The sequence below is a fragment of the Aphelocoma coerulescens genome, chromosome 19, assembly GCF_041296385.1.
Source record: "Aphelocoma coerulescens isolate FSJ_1873_10779 chromosome 19, UR_Acoe_1.0, whole genome shotgun sequence".
Lineage (NCBI taxonomy): Eukaryota > Metazoa > Chordata > Aves > Passeriformes > Corvidae > Aphelocoma > Aphelocoma coerulescens.
Genome location: NC_091032.1, coordinates 1,351,404 through 1,368,525, shown reverse-complemented (window position 1 = coordinate 1,368,525; position 17,122 = coordinate 1,351,404). Strand labels below are relative to the sequence as shown.

The 17,122-nt window shown below is 46.9% G+C and overlaps 1 protein-coding gene across 2 annotated transcripts in view; it reads left to right on the top strand.

Moving 5' to 3' along the window:
• AUTS2 (activator of transcription and developmental regulator AUTS2) overlaps nucleotides 1-17,122 on the top strand; it is a 767,594-nt gene that overhangs the window by 741,237 nt on the left and 9,235 nt on the right. Inside the window, exons 8-16 of one of the 2 annotated variants that reach the window (XM_069033649.1) lie at nucleotides 1,321-1,574; nucleotides 3,080-3,300; nucleotides 3,738-3,782; nucleotides 7,895-7,990; nucleotides 9,269-9,340; nucleotides 10,955-10,984; nucleotides 12,490-12,561; nucleotides 16,073-16,214; nucleotides 16,725-16,802. In XM_069033649.1, the coding sequence (XP_068889750.1) occupies nucleotides 1,321-1,574; nucleotides 3,080-3,300; nucleotides 3,738-3,782; nucleotides 7,895-7,990; nucleotides 9,269-9,340; nucleotides 10,955-10,984; nucleotides 12,490-12,561; nucleotides 16,073-16,214; nucleotides 16,725-16,802 (1,010 nt within the window). Of the gene's footprint in view, nucleotides 1-1,320; nucleotides 1,575-3,079; nucleotides 3,322-3,737; nucleotides 3,783-7,894; nucleotides 7,991-9,268; nucleotides 9,341-10,954; nucleotides 10,985-12,489; nucleotides 12,562-16,072; nucleotides 16,215-16,724; nucleotides 16,803-17,122 lie in introns of both variants that reach the window. The other variant, XM_069033648.1, reaches the window with a different exon arrangement.

Genomic DNA, 17,122 nt, shown 5'->3' with positions numbered 1-17,122 from the left:
TGGCCCAGGGCAAGGAGCCCAGGAGCCCCTTGAGCAAGGTCCAGCTGGTGACAGCCCAGCAGTCACACACCAGGCACCTCACAGCTCCATGTTTTCCTGCTCTGCTGACACCTTGCAGGCTTCCATGTTTTTCTCTCACCTGGCCACAGTGAGATCAGCCTCACCTTTCATATGGGGATAACGAAGATGAGCAGTGAGATTGAACACCGTGTGCCCAGGAACTCATGATGTCCCTCTGAGTCAGGGACCTCAGGCTTCCCCTACTCTGAGTTCCCAGCAGGCAGATGTGGCCTTCAGGACCTAGGGAAGCAGCACTGTGGTTGCTTCATGGTTTGACGAAAGACTGGGAGGTGTTTAAGACCTGGATTTATTTTTAACCAAGCTGGTATTGCTTGTCTTTAAAGATCACTGCAATAGAAGCGTGTCATTACTTGAATTAAAGACAAGGAGAATTAAGCCTTCCATGAATGTATTTTAAATACTCATTAGTAGGAAATGAAACCTGAAAAAATTGCCACCAGTGTAATCACAAATACTTCTTTTGCTGACTCATCTCATTTTATTCTGAGGGTAGAGAGAGGCATTACCTGTACAATAAGCACAAATCTGTTGTTGCCTTCTCAACTTCATTTCACATTTTCTGCAGTCTTTCATCTCAGTAATTCATAGCAAAAAAAAAACCAACAAAAACCTGAACTTCTATTAATGCAGTGATTTTGAGCTTCATTTGCCTGAAAATGTGAACCGGGAGCAGTCATGTAGAAAGGACCTGATAATTAAGTAATGAATGCACAGGGCTGATTACTCCTTTGTGTGTCACCCCTGTGCTGTTGTGGGACAATACCAACCTCTTGCAGCAAGGGAGAACACGGCTCAGGTATGCAGGGACCACAGGAGTAAAAGATACCAGAGCAGGGGCAGCTCAGGTGTGCAGGGAGCGCAGGAAGTCACAGGTACCAGAGCAGGGGCAGCTCAGGTGTGCAGGGAGCGCAGGAAGTCACAGGTACCAGAGCAGGGGCAGCTCAGGTGTGCAGGGAGCGCAGGAAGTCACAGGTACCAGAGCAGGGGCAGCTCAGGTGTGCAGGGGCAGCTCAGGTGTGCAGGGAGCACAGGAAGTCACAGGTACCAGAGCAGGGGCAGCTCAGGTGTTTGGAGTAAGGGGTATCCCAGTGGTAGGACTGGAAACGGTAGCTCGCATTTGTAACACGAGTTACACCCGCGCTGTGTTTGATGTGAGGGGCTGCTGGGGTTGTGTATGTGTGTGTGCTGGAGCTTTTCTCTCTCCCCATGACCCCTGATGGCTTCTCCTCTCGTTAACAGCAGCAGCAGGAGCAGCACCCCGGCCAAGACCCAGGCGCCTCCCCCGCACATCTCGCACCACCCGTCGGCGTCGCCGTTCCCGCTGTCCCTGGCCAGCCACAGCCCCCTGCACAGCTTCCCGCCCGCCCTGCAGCCCCCCGCACACCCCCACCACCCCAATATGTTTGCCCCTCCCACGGCTCTGCCCCCTCCACCCCCGCTGACGTCAGGGACGCTGCAGGTTCCAGGACACCCAGCTGGTAGCACTTACTCAGGTAAGAGCCGCGAGGGCTGGCACTGCCCGTGCGGTGTGGGTGGGTTTAGTCACAGTGGCTGGGGTTTGGGCCTTTTGGTGAGGGCTGTTGGTGGGGAGAGGCTGTGCTCACTGCTGAACAAAGTGACAGCAAAGCCAAAAAATTGCCTAGACATACACAGGGACATTCCCTCTGCCCTGAGAGCGACTGCTCTTGGAAGGCCGTGGTTTTCCCAGGTCTGTTTTGTTCAACCCACAGTAAAAACCCAGCAGAGTTCACAATGTGCCTACACAGAGTCTGTGACCCCAATAGCAAAGGTTTTCATGCACTTGTGGTCTGTGTCCTGCAAAGCTTCCCTGGCTGCAGGGAGAGTCTGTGCTGACTGTGCTCACAGCAGTGCTGAGCTCAGGTGTGTTCACAAGGTTTGGGTTGGAAGGGACCTCAAAGCTCATCCAGTGCCACCCCTGCCATGGGCAGGGACACCTTCCACTGTCCCAGGCTGCTCCAAGCCCCAATGTCCAACCTGGCCTTGGGCACTGCCAGGGATCCAGGGGCAGCCACAGCTGCTCTGGGCACCCTGTGCCAGGGCCCCACCAGGTCACTGAGGGGAAGAAAATGGAGGATTATCAGTGTGTGTGTCCATGCACCAGGGTACTCATGTGAGCAGCAGCCACTTGTTTGCTCACTCCAGCTTGCTTGTACACCCTCACCTGTTTAGGATTGTGTCCCTGTCCATAAATGCTCAGAGGAATGTGAAAACAGGCTTTCTGAGAGGGGAAATGCAGACTTTGTAATGTCTCTGGCCTTTGGGATCTGAGGGAAAACCTGAGGGAGCTTTCTTACCCTGTTCTGTGTCAGGATTTATCACCAGGAAGTTTTAAATGAAGCGTTGCTACCACAGACAGCAAAGGAAGTGGCACAAGGCCTGGAAAAGCCCCAGAGCTCAGAGGGATTGTTTTATTGTTTGTTTTCCCCTGTACTCAGCACTGGTGAGGCTGCACCTCGAGTGCTGTGTCCAGTTCTGGACCGCCCAGTGTAGGAAGGATGTTGAGATGCTGGAGCATGTCCAGAAAGGACAACAAGGCTGGTGAAGGGCCTGGAACACAAATCTGTTGAGGAACAGCTGAGGGAGCTGGGAAGGGGGCTCAGCCTGGAGCAAAGGAGGCTCAGGGGGGACCTTGTGGCTCTGCACAAGTCCCTGACAGGAGGGGGCAGCCGGGGGGGTCGAGCTCTGCTGCCAGGGAACAGGGACAGGAGGAGAGGGAACAGCCTTGAGCTTCACCAGGGGAAGTTTCGGTTGGCCATTAGAAAAACATTCTTCAAAGAAAGAGAGATTGGGCTTTGGAAGGGGCTGCCTAGAGAGGTGGTGGAGTCACCGTCCCTAGAGGTGTTTAAGAAAAGACTGGATGTGGCACTGAGTGCTGTGGTCTGGGTGACAAGGTGGTGTCAGGTCAGGTTGGATGCGATGATCTCGAGGCTCTCTCCCAAGGCCGTTAATGCTGTGGCTCTGTGGTTGTGTGTTTCAGAACAAGACCTCCTGCGCCAGGAGCTGAACACGCGGTTCCTGGCCTCGCAGAGCGCCGACCGCGGGGCCTCGCTGGGCCCCCCGCCCTACCTGAGGACAGAGTTCCACCAGCACCAGCACCAGCACCAGCACACACACCAACACACCCACCAGCACACCTTCACGCCCTTCCCCCACGCCATCCCTCCCACTGCCATCATGCCGACGCCAGCACCGCCCATGGTGCGTACCCCAGGCAGAAATGTGAGGATAAGTAGAGCACAACTCTATTCTTTATTACCAAAGTATTGCAGAGAATTTGCCACGCTGTGGGGAAGGGCTCCTGTGCTGCCCAGGGGTGTCTGGGCAGGAGAGGCAGGGCTTGTCCCTCTGTCCCCATGTGAGAGGTTCTAGTGGCAGCACAGGACTGAGGGACGAGGCTCTGGCCAGTCCTGCTTGGAGTGTGCACTCTGGGGCCTCCTCCTTTGTCCTGTCTCAAAAAGACCTTGATTTACTTTGAAGAAAGAAAAATCCCAAACAGTTTCATAGGAAACTAATTTTCTGCATATTTTTTCCTCTCTGTTGGTTACCAAGTAATAGAGAAGTTGTCCTTTATTTTGCCAACAGAAGTAACACAAGGAAATATAAAGTAACTAGTTTGTGCTTTGATCCCTTTGCAGTTTGACAAATATCCTACAAAAGTTGACCCCTTCTACCGTCACAGTGTGAGTTTTATTGCTGTTTCCAACTGACTTCACTGCTTTTCTGTAGTGGGTTGGGATCACCACTCAGTCAATGGCACAGTGTCAAATCTCTCCCTGATCATCACTCCAGGATTTACCATTATCGTCCTTGGTTGCTTTGGCTTTTGAAGGCTTGCATTCGTGGTGCTTGTTTCTGATAAAGATGCAGTATCAGCTTTTCCAGTCAAAAGATCTCTTGCTCACACACCATTTGGAGCCAGGTTTGATGTGAACAGATGAGACAGAGGAGCTGACTGTTCCATGAAGCAGGAGAGGGCAGTGATTCCATCACAGTGTTTCAGTTGTGCCACAAACCCTTGGGCTGATATTTTTGCTAAGAAACTTGAAATGAACTGACAGACTATCATACAAATCCTTCAGGGATAGATAATCTAATCGTTTTCCCAATCTATCTTATTTTGTTTGATAAAATCTGAAAACCTGTCTTCTTACTCAGATTTCAAAGGCTCGTCTGATCCACTGGGCTTGTTTTGAAAGCTCTGTTTGATGACAGCAACATGAATCCAGCTATGCACTAGATGTGTTTACCTAAGCTACCAAAAACGTTACTTATCAAGTACCTGGACTGATTTTTAAAATTCCAGTTAAAAGTAAAGCTTCTGCTCCTAAGGGTTTGAATCCACTGATTCATTCGCTGCTGAACTCTGGGTTGTATTTTCTTCATCCTATTGGCAGAGGCAGGTGTCTGGCAAGAGTTCCTTAATCCAAGAGCAATATTTTGATGAGAGAAGGAGTACTGCATCAGCACTCAGAAATCTGCAGAGCATTTGGCTTTATGTGTTGGTTTTGCTTAGAAGTGGAACTGGGCAAAAAAAACTGGTTAAGACGATGGTGTCTGGATTAAACAGCACCCCAGCTCACAGCCTGTCCTGCAGCTGAGCAGTCCTGTCCCTGTCTGACACCTCGTGTGAGCAGCTGGGACCAGAAAGCGTTGCAGGCTCAGAGCTCCAGGAGCACTGGGCAGACATTCCCACTGCCACTCCAAAGGGCACTGCTGCTCCCCTGCACCAGTGGGACCTTGCTCTCTGATGTGCTGGGCTTCACATGGGTTCAGGAGAGACATTGTCATCAGTGTGGCCTGTGGATCCCAGCAGGAACGCAGAATTGGGAGATGGTACACGGATTTTAGACAAATCAAGCACAGAAGGTGGCAATGTAGGATAGGAAGTGTTGCTGAAGTGTCCAGCTGTATCTGCTGTTGAAATTCAAATAATCTCTTAGAAATGGGGGAGTTACCTGGATTGCAGAGGTCACGGCCTCACCCCCTTTAGGGTCAGGAAAGCTCCGTGCTGTGCTCCCTTAGCCAGGGAGCCGTGCTGGGGCCCAGGGCACGGATCTGGTCCCTCTGCCTTCCCTGGGGAAGGGTTTGTCCTTGGGAAAGGGCTGCCCCATGGTCACTGTGGGACACTCAGCAGCTGATCCCAGGGAGTGCCCATGGTGTCTGCACTGGGGCAGCAAAGTGTCCGTGACCCCAGCCAGGCCAGCCCAGCCCAGCCCAGTGTCTCCCTGGTCCCACCCCTGGGAGTTGTCAGGGCACAGGGAACAGGAGCTGCCTGGAGCAGCTGCAGGTGCACAGAGCAGACCCTGAACTGGGCTGGGGGCACACCCACAGGGCAGGAGAAATACAAATACTGTCAGACTGTGGCACCTCCACAGAGCTGTTCCTCGGGACGACAGCTTCCAGTACAGATCCACACCAGGAACTCAGATACCTTAAAAAATGTTGGCAGTAAGTGTAGGTGAACTTTGTAGGAGAACAAGGTCTGTTTGAGACTTAAAATCCATCTACTTTGGAACAGGGAGTGTAGCTCACATAGAAGCTAATGCTGAGTTTTAAATCAGTGTTATTTCTTCTTTTTTAGCACAGTGAGGCTTTGCTTTTACCTACAGCTGGTGCCAGGTCTAGTTTAGCATCACATACACCTGGCCAAGGGAAGCTGTGGTCACTGCGTGGTTCCCCAGGGAGAGCTAGAAGGGAAATCTGCTGCTCAAAGGAGAAGGAATACTGGGGAAAAAGGAAGCACTATGAAAGGTGCATTCTGAAAGCTGGAGGAATTTAACTGATACAAATTAATCATGGAGATACACTGTTTATATTTTATTAATAAGTCTGACCTTGAGGAAAGGTCACATTTAATTAACTTTCCATTTGTTATAAAACTCTGAGCAAAGAATTCCTTATTATTAGTCATAGCCAATAGAATACGAAGTATTACATCTTTTTCCATCACTTAGAATTAGTCCATTACACAGAGAATTAAAGACTGAAGACACTGGAGAATTTAAAGCACATTTTACTCATTAAAAGTTATTGTAAATGAGGACAAATGTCTCTTAATGGTTTCTCAGATGCCTACAGTTCAGTATCAACTAGTCTCAAAATGTTTTCTGCACCACTGGATGGAGCAGGTCCAAATTAAATACAATTAAAACAACAGTAGCAACATGAACAGAGGCTCAATACCATGGTTTTTAACTGAGAAAATCTTGTGATACCTCTGAAATGTTTTCTCAGCTCTCAGTAAATATAATATGGATAAATGACCTTGCAAGATAGTGGAAGGAAAAATGATAAAGAAAAGCACACGTGTATGCCTGGCATAACCAAATCCATCACAACTTTGTGGTACTGATTTACCTGGGATGGGATTTGCTCAATGTTTTCCCACCCCTCACGTCCAGTCTTTGACTTTGCCCAGTCCTGCTTCTGTTCAATTGGCCATTAACTCATTTATTTTGATCTTAAAAGTAGCACACAGTAGTTGGACTTTGCTCAGCCATCGTCAGAGGGGAATTGGTCTCAGCCAGAGAGCCCCTGGTAGGTTTTTGGGTGGCAATTCCAGTGGAGCTGGCAGCCATCCCCTCCTAGATGCATCCCCTCCTAGATCCAGAGGTTTCATGGTGAGAGAATGGGTTTGGAGTGTGATGCTTTGAATCCCTGACTCCTACCAGGAAGCAGTTTGGTGTGTGATAGCAGCATTGTCATGGAATTGGGCGAATTTTCTGTTTCAGCAGGAGCCAAAGGTTCACAGGCAGAGCACAGAGCCAAGGGCAGATGAGGATGTCGTGGTTTATCATAGAACCACAGAGTGGGTTGGGTTGGAAGGGATGTTAAAAACCATCTCTTCCACCCCTGCCATGGGCAGGGACACCTCCCACTGTCCCAGGCTGCTCCCAGCCCCAGTGTCCAGCCTGGCCTTGGACACTGCCAGGGATCCAGGGGCAGCCACAGCTGCTCTGGGCACCCTGTGCCAGGGCCTGCCCACCCTCCCAGGGATCAATTTATCTGTCTAATTTACCTGCTTGTTTCCCTTGTGCTTGTCTGCATTAGCACAGAGCAGCCTCTCGTGGTTTTTTCCCAAATTCTCTTAGGACAGAGCACTGGGGTCAGGGAGGTCAGGGGAGATGGGCACATCTGTGCTGAGCAGTCTCTCGTTATAGAGAAGTCCTCTACATTTCTGGGAGGTTCTGCCTTAACATTTTGTTTAAATACTAATCTTTACCAAATCAGATTGTCTGTCTGCTAATATTAGATGTGGCAGGATATCCTCTCAGACAGGCTAATGAAGTAAGAATTGTGCATATTTTCCTCATTTCCTACAGATACTATTAAAATCCCAACGTACTAATGGAGTTTTAATGATACAATATCCTAGAACTCGTAAGGGGTTTTTTTTTCCCACTTAAACAGGAGATTTCTGAGTCTCATTCAGCTCAGGATTCTGCCTTTTCTCTTGAAACGACTCACAGACTGAAACCATTTAAAACCTCACTCCAATTTAAAAATTAATAATTGAGGAGAAAACGTCTCCCTCACGCTCTGCTGGCCCAAGGCAGGGACAGGTTGCTGGCTGTCTGATTTTGGAACTGCTTTTAAGCTCTAAACCTCATGACATCTGTGAACATCCCATCGACTGCTTTAACTAACATCGTTGCAATGAGATCACTTCAATGCTTCTCAGTTTTCTCCATGTAACATTTTCCTACTATTATGCAGGAATGCTCTCTGTGTCCTGCCCAGCTGCCTGTGCTCGTGGTGCCCCAGTGTTGAAGTTGTTCTCTTTCTGTTGCAGCTGTTTCACTCCTATCCTCCAGCTGTATCAGGTATTCCTCCCATGATCCCTCCCACCGGCCCCTTTGGCTCACTGCAAGGAGCTTTCCAGCCCAAGGTAAGGCAGGAATTACCTGGGACAGCCTGGGAGCCAGGACAAGGGGTGGGGTTAGCATGTGGTTCACATCCTGGAGCAGCTGTGGTCTGACCTACAGCTTAATTCCACAGGGAACATTTGCCTTTTTCCAAATGTACTGCAAAGAGAAGTTATTTCTCATGAGGTTCAGATACATCTACAAACTTTTTTTTTTTTTTTTAATTATTTATATAATGGCACAGTTAACTTCAGAAGCAATATAATTAGTTCTGAGATGGTGTGCATTAATGAAAGGTCATGTAATAATCAGGATTTTAAGAAATGGTGTTCATTATTGTTTACTCATTTCCATAATTACCTCCCAGCTCCAGCACAGTGCAGAGCACTGATTTGTCTCTCCTCATGGGTGATAGCTGGGAGACAGAAATGGGGCGAGTTCAGGGCTTTTTTTCTTTCGTTTTCATGGAGTTACTCTTTATTTATCAGTGGGAGGAAGTCAGTCTGTAGACTTTGCAATGTAAGACTGAAATCAGGACTGGAATTTCTGCAGAGGAGACACCTTCCTTAAATTGGCCCATCCACTCTAATGACTGACTATGTAAATTGCAGTTCATTAGTGGGATTCGTTGTCTGTATGGTAATCAGACTGTTAACAACTCTCTTACTTAATTGTTAGTTATGCTGGAGCTGATTTCTATTTTCTTCATTTTTACACAGGAACAAGCTCTGTCTAAATGTGTCAGGGTTGGGGGTTTTTGTTGGGGGTTTTGTTTCCCACAAAGCTGCATTTTATTAACCAACTGTTTACATTCTAATAATTGGAAGGGCTTCCATTTTTTCCAACTGGATGTTACTTTTTCTGATGTCCATTTTGTGGCAGTCCCTGTGGATGGAGTTGAGGTCCTTGTGCAGTGATGCTCTGTGTGCTGAGAGCATCAGTGATAATCAGCAGAGCAGGGGCTGGGCCCTCCAAATGCTGCTTTTGCTGCTGTGTCATAAATGTGTTCCTAATCAGGTTTTTCACATTAGAAGATTTTCCAGTTTAAACAGTCACTGGTCCCTCAGTGGTTTTGATTAAAGTAATGGGAAGTTGGTGGCCAATCGAAGTGTGGGTATGGAGATGATAATACCCATATTACTGAGTGGGTTATAATGGTTCTTCTTTCCTTTATAAAAAGTTTATCTCCGTTGCTTAGGCAATGTAATGATAAAGAACTATTATTTGGACATTCTGTTGCTTGTAGGCATTGTTACTGCTGTGCAGCTCATTAGTGTTGTCTTTCCTTGTGGAATTTCCAGACTTCCAATCCTATTGATGTTGCAGCCAGACCTGGAACGGTCCCACACACCCTTCTACAGAAAGATCCACGGGTCTGTAAAATTTTTTTTTTTTTTTCTCATGTAAATCTGTTCCTCCTGAAAACCTTGAATGCTAAAGCTGCCATCCTCAGTATGTCCAAATTAATGCCCTAAAACCAAAGCTGTCTGAGCTGTTCCATCAGTGAGGGCTGCAGAAGTTCTGTGGGAACATTTAAAACAGCCCCTGTGCAATGGCAGAGCTCTGTCCTTGCTGGCAGCTCTCTCCTCCGAGGCCCAGGGGTAAAGGCATAAAAGTCCAGTTCAACACAGAAAATGTACAAACCTCCCAAGATTTGTGTTTGTACTCTGTAATTGTTTTTAATGTGGGTAATGGCAGCTATTCCCTGGGTTACTGTAGCATTGATTGCCCCAGTGAAATACGGATGCACTTTATTGATCACTTGGTGCCTCTGGGTTTCTGAGTTCCCACGGATGTGAACAGCATTTATTGCCTCAGCACTTTGTCTCTCTGCCCGTGGGTTGTTGGTGTGTTTGAATTCATGGCCATTGTTTGCCATGAGGAACTCCACACAGGAGTATTTCTAGCAGAACTCTCAGACAGAAGCACTGAGGAGCTCTCCCTAAAATTCCATGTTGGGGCATGGCTGAGCTTGCAGAGCTGTTGTCTTTGCGTTGTGCCAGGCTGCAGTGCTTTGGGTTGCTCAGTGCTGGAGCTGAGGCTGAGCTTAATACCAAAAGGAACCACATTTCTGTTTGTTTGTCTAAGTGCACAGATAACCAGAGCCTCCCATCAGGAAGTCATTTAGCTTTATGTTCCCTTTCAACTTGGAGTGAGTTTCGATTATTTCAAGATGATGCATTACGCCATCACTGCGCCTGCTAAGTACCTTCTGCACCTATAAATCTCCTTTAGTATTGCATTTCAAAACCGAAAATCCAAAACGAATGAGCAGTACCCAATAAATTGAATTATTTCCCAGCATTTATTGATGAAATATGAGCAAAAAAGGGGAATAAGAAAATAATCTACTCCAAAAAAAAGCACCAACAGGCCACATCAAAAATAAAAATGAGAAAATTGGGTTTTTATGTTGGCCCTGTTTACCAACATCTGTTTCAGTGTGAAAAGAATTTAGGCAAAGCCCATTTATGTCAGAAGACCTCAGGCAGCAGTGAGACACAAGGCTGATGCCCTGGCTGGTGGATGGGCACACTGCTGGTGTGCAGGGCATGACTGACACCCCACTCCAGCCATCCCAGCCCATCCAGGGGATCGAGCCCTGTCCATTCTCCAGCCCTGCCATGAGCTGAGGAGCTCTGAAAGATGAGAGCAGGAGTTTGCCCAAAGGACAGGTCTGTGCTTCCATGAGTGCAGTTAACCAGCCATTTCTGTGGCATTAAATCAACAAATTGCTGCTGCTGCCAGAGGCCAGAGCTCTGTGTGAGCCTGCTGGAGCTGCTCGTCACCACTCAGAGGCCACAGCCAGGGGGAGGGGACAGCACGGATATGGAGGCTCAGGACTAATTATTATCCAAAAGGGCTTCATTTGAAAGTAAAATTCTAACATTTTAATTTCGTCTCTTAATGAAGCAATACAGATTTGTTAATTAGAGAAATTGTTTGAGTGACAGGTGTGTAACCAAGCTGTCATTTCTTCTTCACAGTTGACAGATCCGTTCAGGCCCATGTTGAGGGTAAGAAATCTTCCTGTGCTCCTGTTTGTCAAGCTCGGCTCAGTCCCACTGGGTTGCAGCACGGAATAATTCCAAATCAGAGCTGCCCAATGTCACCTGGGCTGTCCTGCCCTGCGTTTGGGGAGAGCATGGGCACTCCTGCAGCTCCTGATCACTCAAGGACAAGGCAGAGTTTCAAAGTTGGAAGTTTTCCTCTTCTCATGCAACCCCTCACATGAATACTCGAGGTTAAATACTGGTGATCCATCATGGTTTCCTGAGGCAAACCCTAGAGATCCTAGCAGTGATTCCCTGTTATTTCACTGCACTCTGGAGGAGTTTGCTTTGTTGTTATACTGCATGTTTTCAGTGTTACTCAGTGTGGTACATCCCACCCAGGTATCTCACTGTCCACTGTAGACAGACAATCCACTTCGAACACAGAATATTTTAGAAATAAGGATCTAAAGATCCAGTCTATCAGTCATCCAAAAAGGGGTTTTGTTAGTTTTTCAGCATATTCAAGAAAAAGGTCTAGAGTTCGATATAATGAACTTATTAAATCACTAGCACAGCCAGTTTTTGCAAATTAGCAAAGGGCTTGAGCTTAGGGGAATATTGCTGTGAGATAGTTTAGTTTGTATAATTTAATTATCAATTGATACACACCTAGAAATAGAAGGCAGACCGTGTGCCGTAGTTTGTGGAAGATTTAATTCACAAGTAAATTAAGGAGACTCTTGAGTTTCTGGGATAATTCTTAAATCTGCAGGAGTCATTACTTGTGTAGGTAACCACAGACCCCTAAGTAACAAAACTGGAGAAGGTATATCCTCAAATGAGTCTTGGTCAGACAAAGTTTCCAGCTGTGCTGGAAATGGAGTACAAACTCAACCAGGAGACCTAACAAGCACTCTGGTTCTTGCCTCCCTCTCTCCTCCCTGTGACTCTGGGGTGACAGGAAGGATGCAAAACTCCCCCAAACAGAATTGAGTGACCTCCAATGTTTTCAGTATATTTATGAGCTGAAGTCTTGGAGGAACAGACCAGCAATTACATGAGGGAGTCAGATGAATTTTGAAAACCAGAGTGATGTTTTAAACCACTTTGATTTTCATCTTTTGGTGGAAATGCCAATGCTTGCATTTGTGGAAATGACCTGAGTGTGCACCTGTGAACAGTCCAGCTGTGCAGGGCTGCTGCTGACTGGGACACAGCTTCACAGCTTTCAGCAGCACAAGCTGCACTCAGCCAGTGGCTTCAGAGGATTACAGGAGTGTGTCAGACTGGAGCGTTCATGGATAGCTGGATAAATTCCCTAGTGAGGGACAAAGTCTTTTCATTCTCGATTTTCCAGGAGGATGGAGAGGGAAGGCACTGAAGGGAGACCCTTTGCTTTCAGGTGTCTTGGTGTGGGGATCCCCCAGACCAAACCAGACCAGGCTCAGGGTCTGTTTTCTTCTAGAAACAGGACAAAGCATCACAGGTTTTTGGAAGTTACTGATTCCCATGTTTTGTTTTTCCAGAAACCTGGCAAGTGGTGTGCTATGCACGTTCACATCGCCTGGCAGATTTACCATCACCAACAGAAAGTCAAGGTCAGTGCTTGGGCAGCCTGGACTGGGGGTGAAGGGCACAGAGCAGAGCTCTGAGAGGAAGGGTTGGCTCTCAGCTGGGCACTTCTGTGCCATGGCCAGTGCCTTGGTAAAGTAACACACACAGCCTTGAGCAGAAGCCTCATTTCTGAGTTGGTGTAAGGATGAAAAGCTAAAGGCAGAGTCCCAGCAGAGTGTCTGGGATGTGTTGGAGCAAGGACAGCCAATCCTGGACAATAACTACAGCTTTGTAGCTTGGAAGGGTGAACAAGGTGGCTTTTATTTATTTACTTATGGCTGAGGACACAACTGTATCAAGTGGGAATTTTTTGAAGTCTGGAGAAGCTGGGCATGTGTATCCCATTCCTCCTATTAATGTTCAGGGGCAGGAGAGAGTGCAGGTGGATTTCTCCTGTCCCTAGGATGCTTTACCCAGTGTGGCTGCCCAGGCTCCCATCACTCTTCCTTCACAGCCCTCATGGCTGAAGGGTGGCACCTGGATGTGTCCGAGCTGCCCAGGCAGGCACAGCCTCTCAGGGGATGTTGTGTTATCAGACACTGCCTCACTGCACCGAAGGTTAAGGGATGGAAGTCCTGTCTTAATTACTTTTGAAGCTCTGAGACTTCAAGGGTGAAGGCCATGGGCAGTTTCCCATTCGTACTGTAACTGTATTTCCATTGCACATGGGCTCTGGGAAGGTTTCCTTCCCTTTGTAGTATTTTCACTGTTCTCATCACTGAACAATCTTGCGTTGCTCCTGAAGTTTTTCAGTGAGTCAGGAATGGTTGCTGCTCTTCCCTGCTCATACTTCAGGAGTCAATAGCTTGTGTTAGAAACTGAAATTACCAGGGAATCCACAGCACTCTGCAGTCTGTGTATGCACTTGCATTGTGTAGGTAAGAATATGAAGATGTTGAACAGCTATGAAAACCTGCAGCTAATAGAGTTTAAAAATAACCCTTTTAAACAAGGTTGACAGGTTAATTTGCTGCAGTAGACATATCTCTCTTCTCTGCTTCCTTATGTTTCCCCTGCTAGTGATCTTCATTCATCTTCCCATTATCAAAAAAGACAGGGTTATAGACCTAGAGAGTTATATGTCCTTCTTTTATTTTATTGAAAAGGTATTTTCTTGAAATGAAATTATTATTCCCATGCTATCTATGTCCTTTGAATCTTCCTTGATTTGATATTCAGAGAGAGGTCAAACCAGTATATTTATAACTCACAGTAAATGCCATTTTCATACAGCCGTTTCTTTTACCTCATTCTTTTCTACCTTGCATGTTAAAAAAAAGCAAGACTAAAGCTCAGAAGCACAGGAGAGGATGTTGCTTTAGTTTTTGAGGCTGTGCATGATGGTATTTTCAAGAATAAGTGAGAAATGTGTCTGTCAGTAAGGAGAGTTGGAGTGTTCCCCCCCCATGTGACCACAAAGGGTGAATCTCTGCCTGAAGGCTCACACAGGACAATTTCTCCTACCCCATGGTTGTGAAGGTGCCTTTTCTTCTGTACAAGATGAAGGTGCTGCCTGACCACAGAGCAGGGAATCAAAGGGGTTGATTTCCAGTTTGCATGTGGTGCCGCGAGCCTGCTGCCAGTAACGATCTGGCCTAGTAATTGCTTGCAGAGGGCCAGGCACTGAAGGAGCAGGCACGATGGGAAACTTTAAAACACAACCTTCCTGACCTCAGGAAAAATTGCATGCAGCTGCAGATGCTGTTTGGCTGCCTGTGCCTCTGCAGCAAGACCTGGGTAACCTCTGCATGCCCCGGGAATTCCGCAGGGCTGCACAGCAGCTCAGGGCACAGAGCACATTTACACCCTCCTTACACTGACCACTGCTCAGGAGAGGATTTATGCTCCATAATTGGGCCTCTCTCCTTTAGGAAAGGCCTTCCAGCCTGATCTGACAGCAGTGCAGACATCTACATTGATTTTTGTGGGCACCACATTAAGGTGTTACACATTTTCTGGAAATACATTCAGAAGGATTGGCGTCCAGGGGGTGCTCCCCTGAACAGAAACTGGGGATAAAAGAAATGTGACCATTTCTCTGGTACTATTTTAAGGTAAACCAACACATTCAGAAATCTTTTAACACATCCGTGGTATTCCTGTTCTTCTTCAGACAGGGATTTGTTCATTATTTAGAGCAGCACCATTCATATGGCTGCAATTAAAGCTTCAGCCAGCTTTTGCTATTCTGAGTAATGCCTGTCAGGGGTTTATAACTTGGTTGTTAAAAAAGAATAGAAAGAGTTCACAGCATAAAAATCTGGCACACAGGCTTCAACTGAGGCATTTGTATTTTCTGAGCTCCTTTTAACTATTAAAGCACTTCAGTGTTACTTTCTTTAAAGACATGACCTTAACTTGGCCACCTTTGCCATTTCAGAATTCTAGCAGGCCATTATCTCCAGACACAGATAATGCCTTTGTTTCTCTTTTTTATTTCTTGTTTTCTGTCTTTTTTTCTATTTTTGTTCTCATGGCTACACAGACATGTTTCTAGCACTTGAAAAACAGCTACTAGGCATGCACATTAATTTGATCATAACTTTTTAACATACATATTTATATCATTGTAATAGTCTGTACTCGGGGCTGGCACAGTCTTAAATACTGATTTATAAAGCGTAGCCTGCTCCAGAATTACTGTTGAGATCTCCTGGTTCCATGTTACCCATTTATCAATCCTTTCAGCTGCCCTGCACAGTTAATCAGCAATCTGCATTTAGGGAGTTCTGGCAGCACAGGTAATTGGGAATTTGGTTTTCTTCCTTCATTCTATAAAACTCCTGAAGTAGGCACCACTGAAACGAGGATGTGGCACAAAGAAGAGCCCATCCTTCATCTACTTCTCACTCACAATACAGCTGCCTCAGCAAATTCCCCTCACAAAAGAGAGGCTGCTGACTCTAACACATGTAAATAAAGACATGCAGCACTTGGAATCTGGAGTGGGAGCTGTCGGAGTGGGACTCAAACACTCTTGCTCTGCACTCTGGCTCCTTTTAGCCCCTCACTGTAGCCTGAGAGGCTCTGGAGGATGCTCTGCATCCAGCATTTCTTGGTGGCAGCTTTCCCTTGGAAATGAGTGGTTCTGGTGTCCGTGTCCCCTGCCCACCTGCGACCAGGACCAAGCTGACGTTCCCATTTATTACTGTGGGACTGACCTGTCCTTACAGCTCAGCAAGTGTCTGAGGCCTCCTCAGAGATTTTTATGTTTGCTGTTGAAGGCAGCTCTGTGTTGAACACCCTGGAGGGGTGGATGTGAGCATATGTGAAAACACTGGTGAAATTGGCAGGAAATATGCAAGAGCCTGAGCTTTCCCTCTTTGCCTTAGATCTCCCTTCCAGGAAAACAGCTGTGCACCTGTGCTTGGGGTCCCAAAATCCAATATTCTTGTTAAAACATCAGTATGACTGAGCTGCTCTACCCACATCATTCTGGAAGTGCCTTTTGCTGTTACCTTTTCAGTCTCTTCCAAGTCCTGTTTTCCATTTCAGAAACAGATGCAGTCTGATCCACACAAGCTGGACTTTGGCCTGAAACCAGAATTTCTGAGCAGGCCACCAGGCCCCAGCCTTTTCGGAGCCATCCACCACCCCCATGACCTGGCTCGGCCCTCGACTCTCTTCTCCACAGCCAGTGAGTACTGAGAAGTGAAATCCCCTTCTTGCTCCTTGCTCATTAAAATGCTAATCCTCACCATGAATTTCCCATATGCTTTGGCTTATGAACTCTCTGCAAGACATGCCAGGGGCTATTGGTCTATTTGATAAATATTTAAAACTATTCTGTATGCTTTTATAAAAGCCCAACCTGCTGAAACGCTGCACAGGTAGTAAATGAAGGGACATTCCCTCACAGACTGATGTCTGATGATCATGGAGATGAGATGTTGGAAATAAGCTGTATTTCACATGCATTGCCTTTTTGTTTCTGACCTGAAACATTCATTCCCCTGCATCCCTTTTCCTCTAACTGGGTATTTCTGTTTGGAAAAGCAGCTGCTCTTTGCATAGGATCCTGAGAGCCCCATGCAGGGCACAGCAGTGTCAGCTCATATGAGCTGTTTAAGAAGTGACAGCCCAGAGTACAGTGAGTCCCTCTCTGAGCTTTTTCTGGGAATTGACCCCTTTTGCTTTGTTTTGGCAGGTGGGGGGCATCCAGCCGGGACTCCTTTTGGCCCACCACCCCACCACAGCAACTTCCTCAACCCAGCTGCTCATTTAGGTACGTCCTCTCTCAGCTCATGGGGAGTACAGCTGAGACACTGATCACTGAGAAATTACAGATTGCCTCTCTGGAGGCTCTCTGAGTATTCTGCTTACTAACCTTTACAAATGGCACATTTTAGCTGTTTAATTTTAGTCTTTACCCAGGTAGAAATTCTGAACACACAGAATAGAGTCACTGATGGTGTGTTTTGAAATATTTCTGGACATTAGAGGAGCAGAGTGGCAGGGCTGGCTGGGTTTCACTGGAGTTATGCTTAAATCCTGTAAAAAACTGCCTTAAGGCAAGGCTTCGGATCACAGAGATGTTTCTTTTCC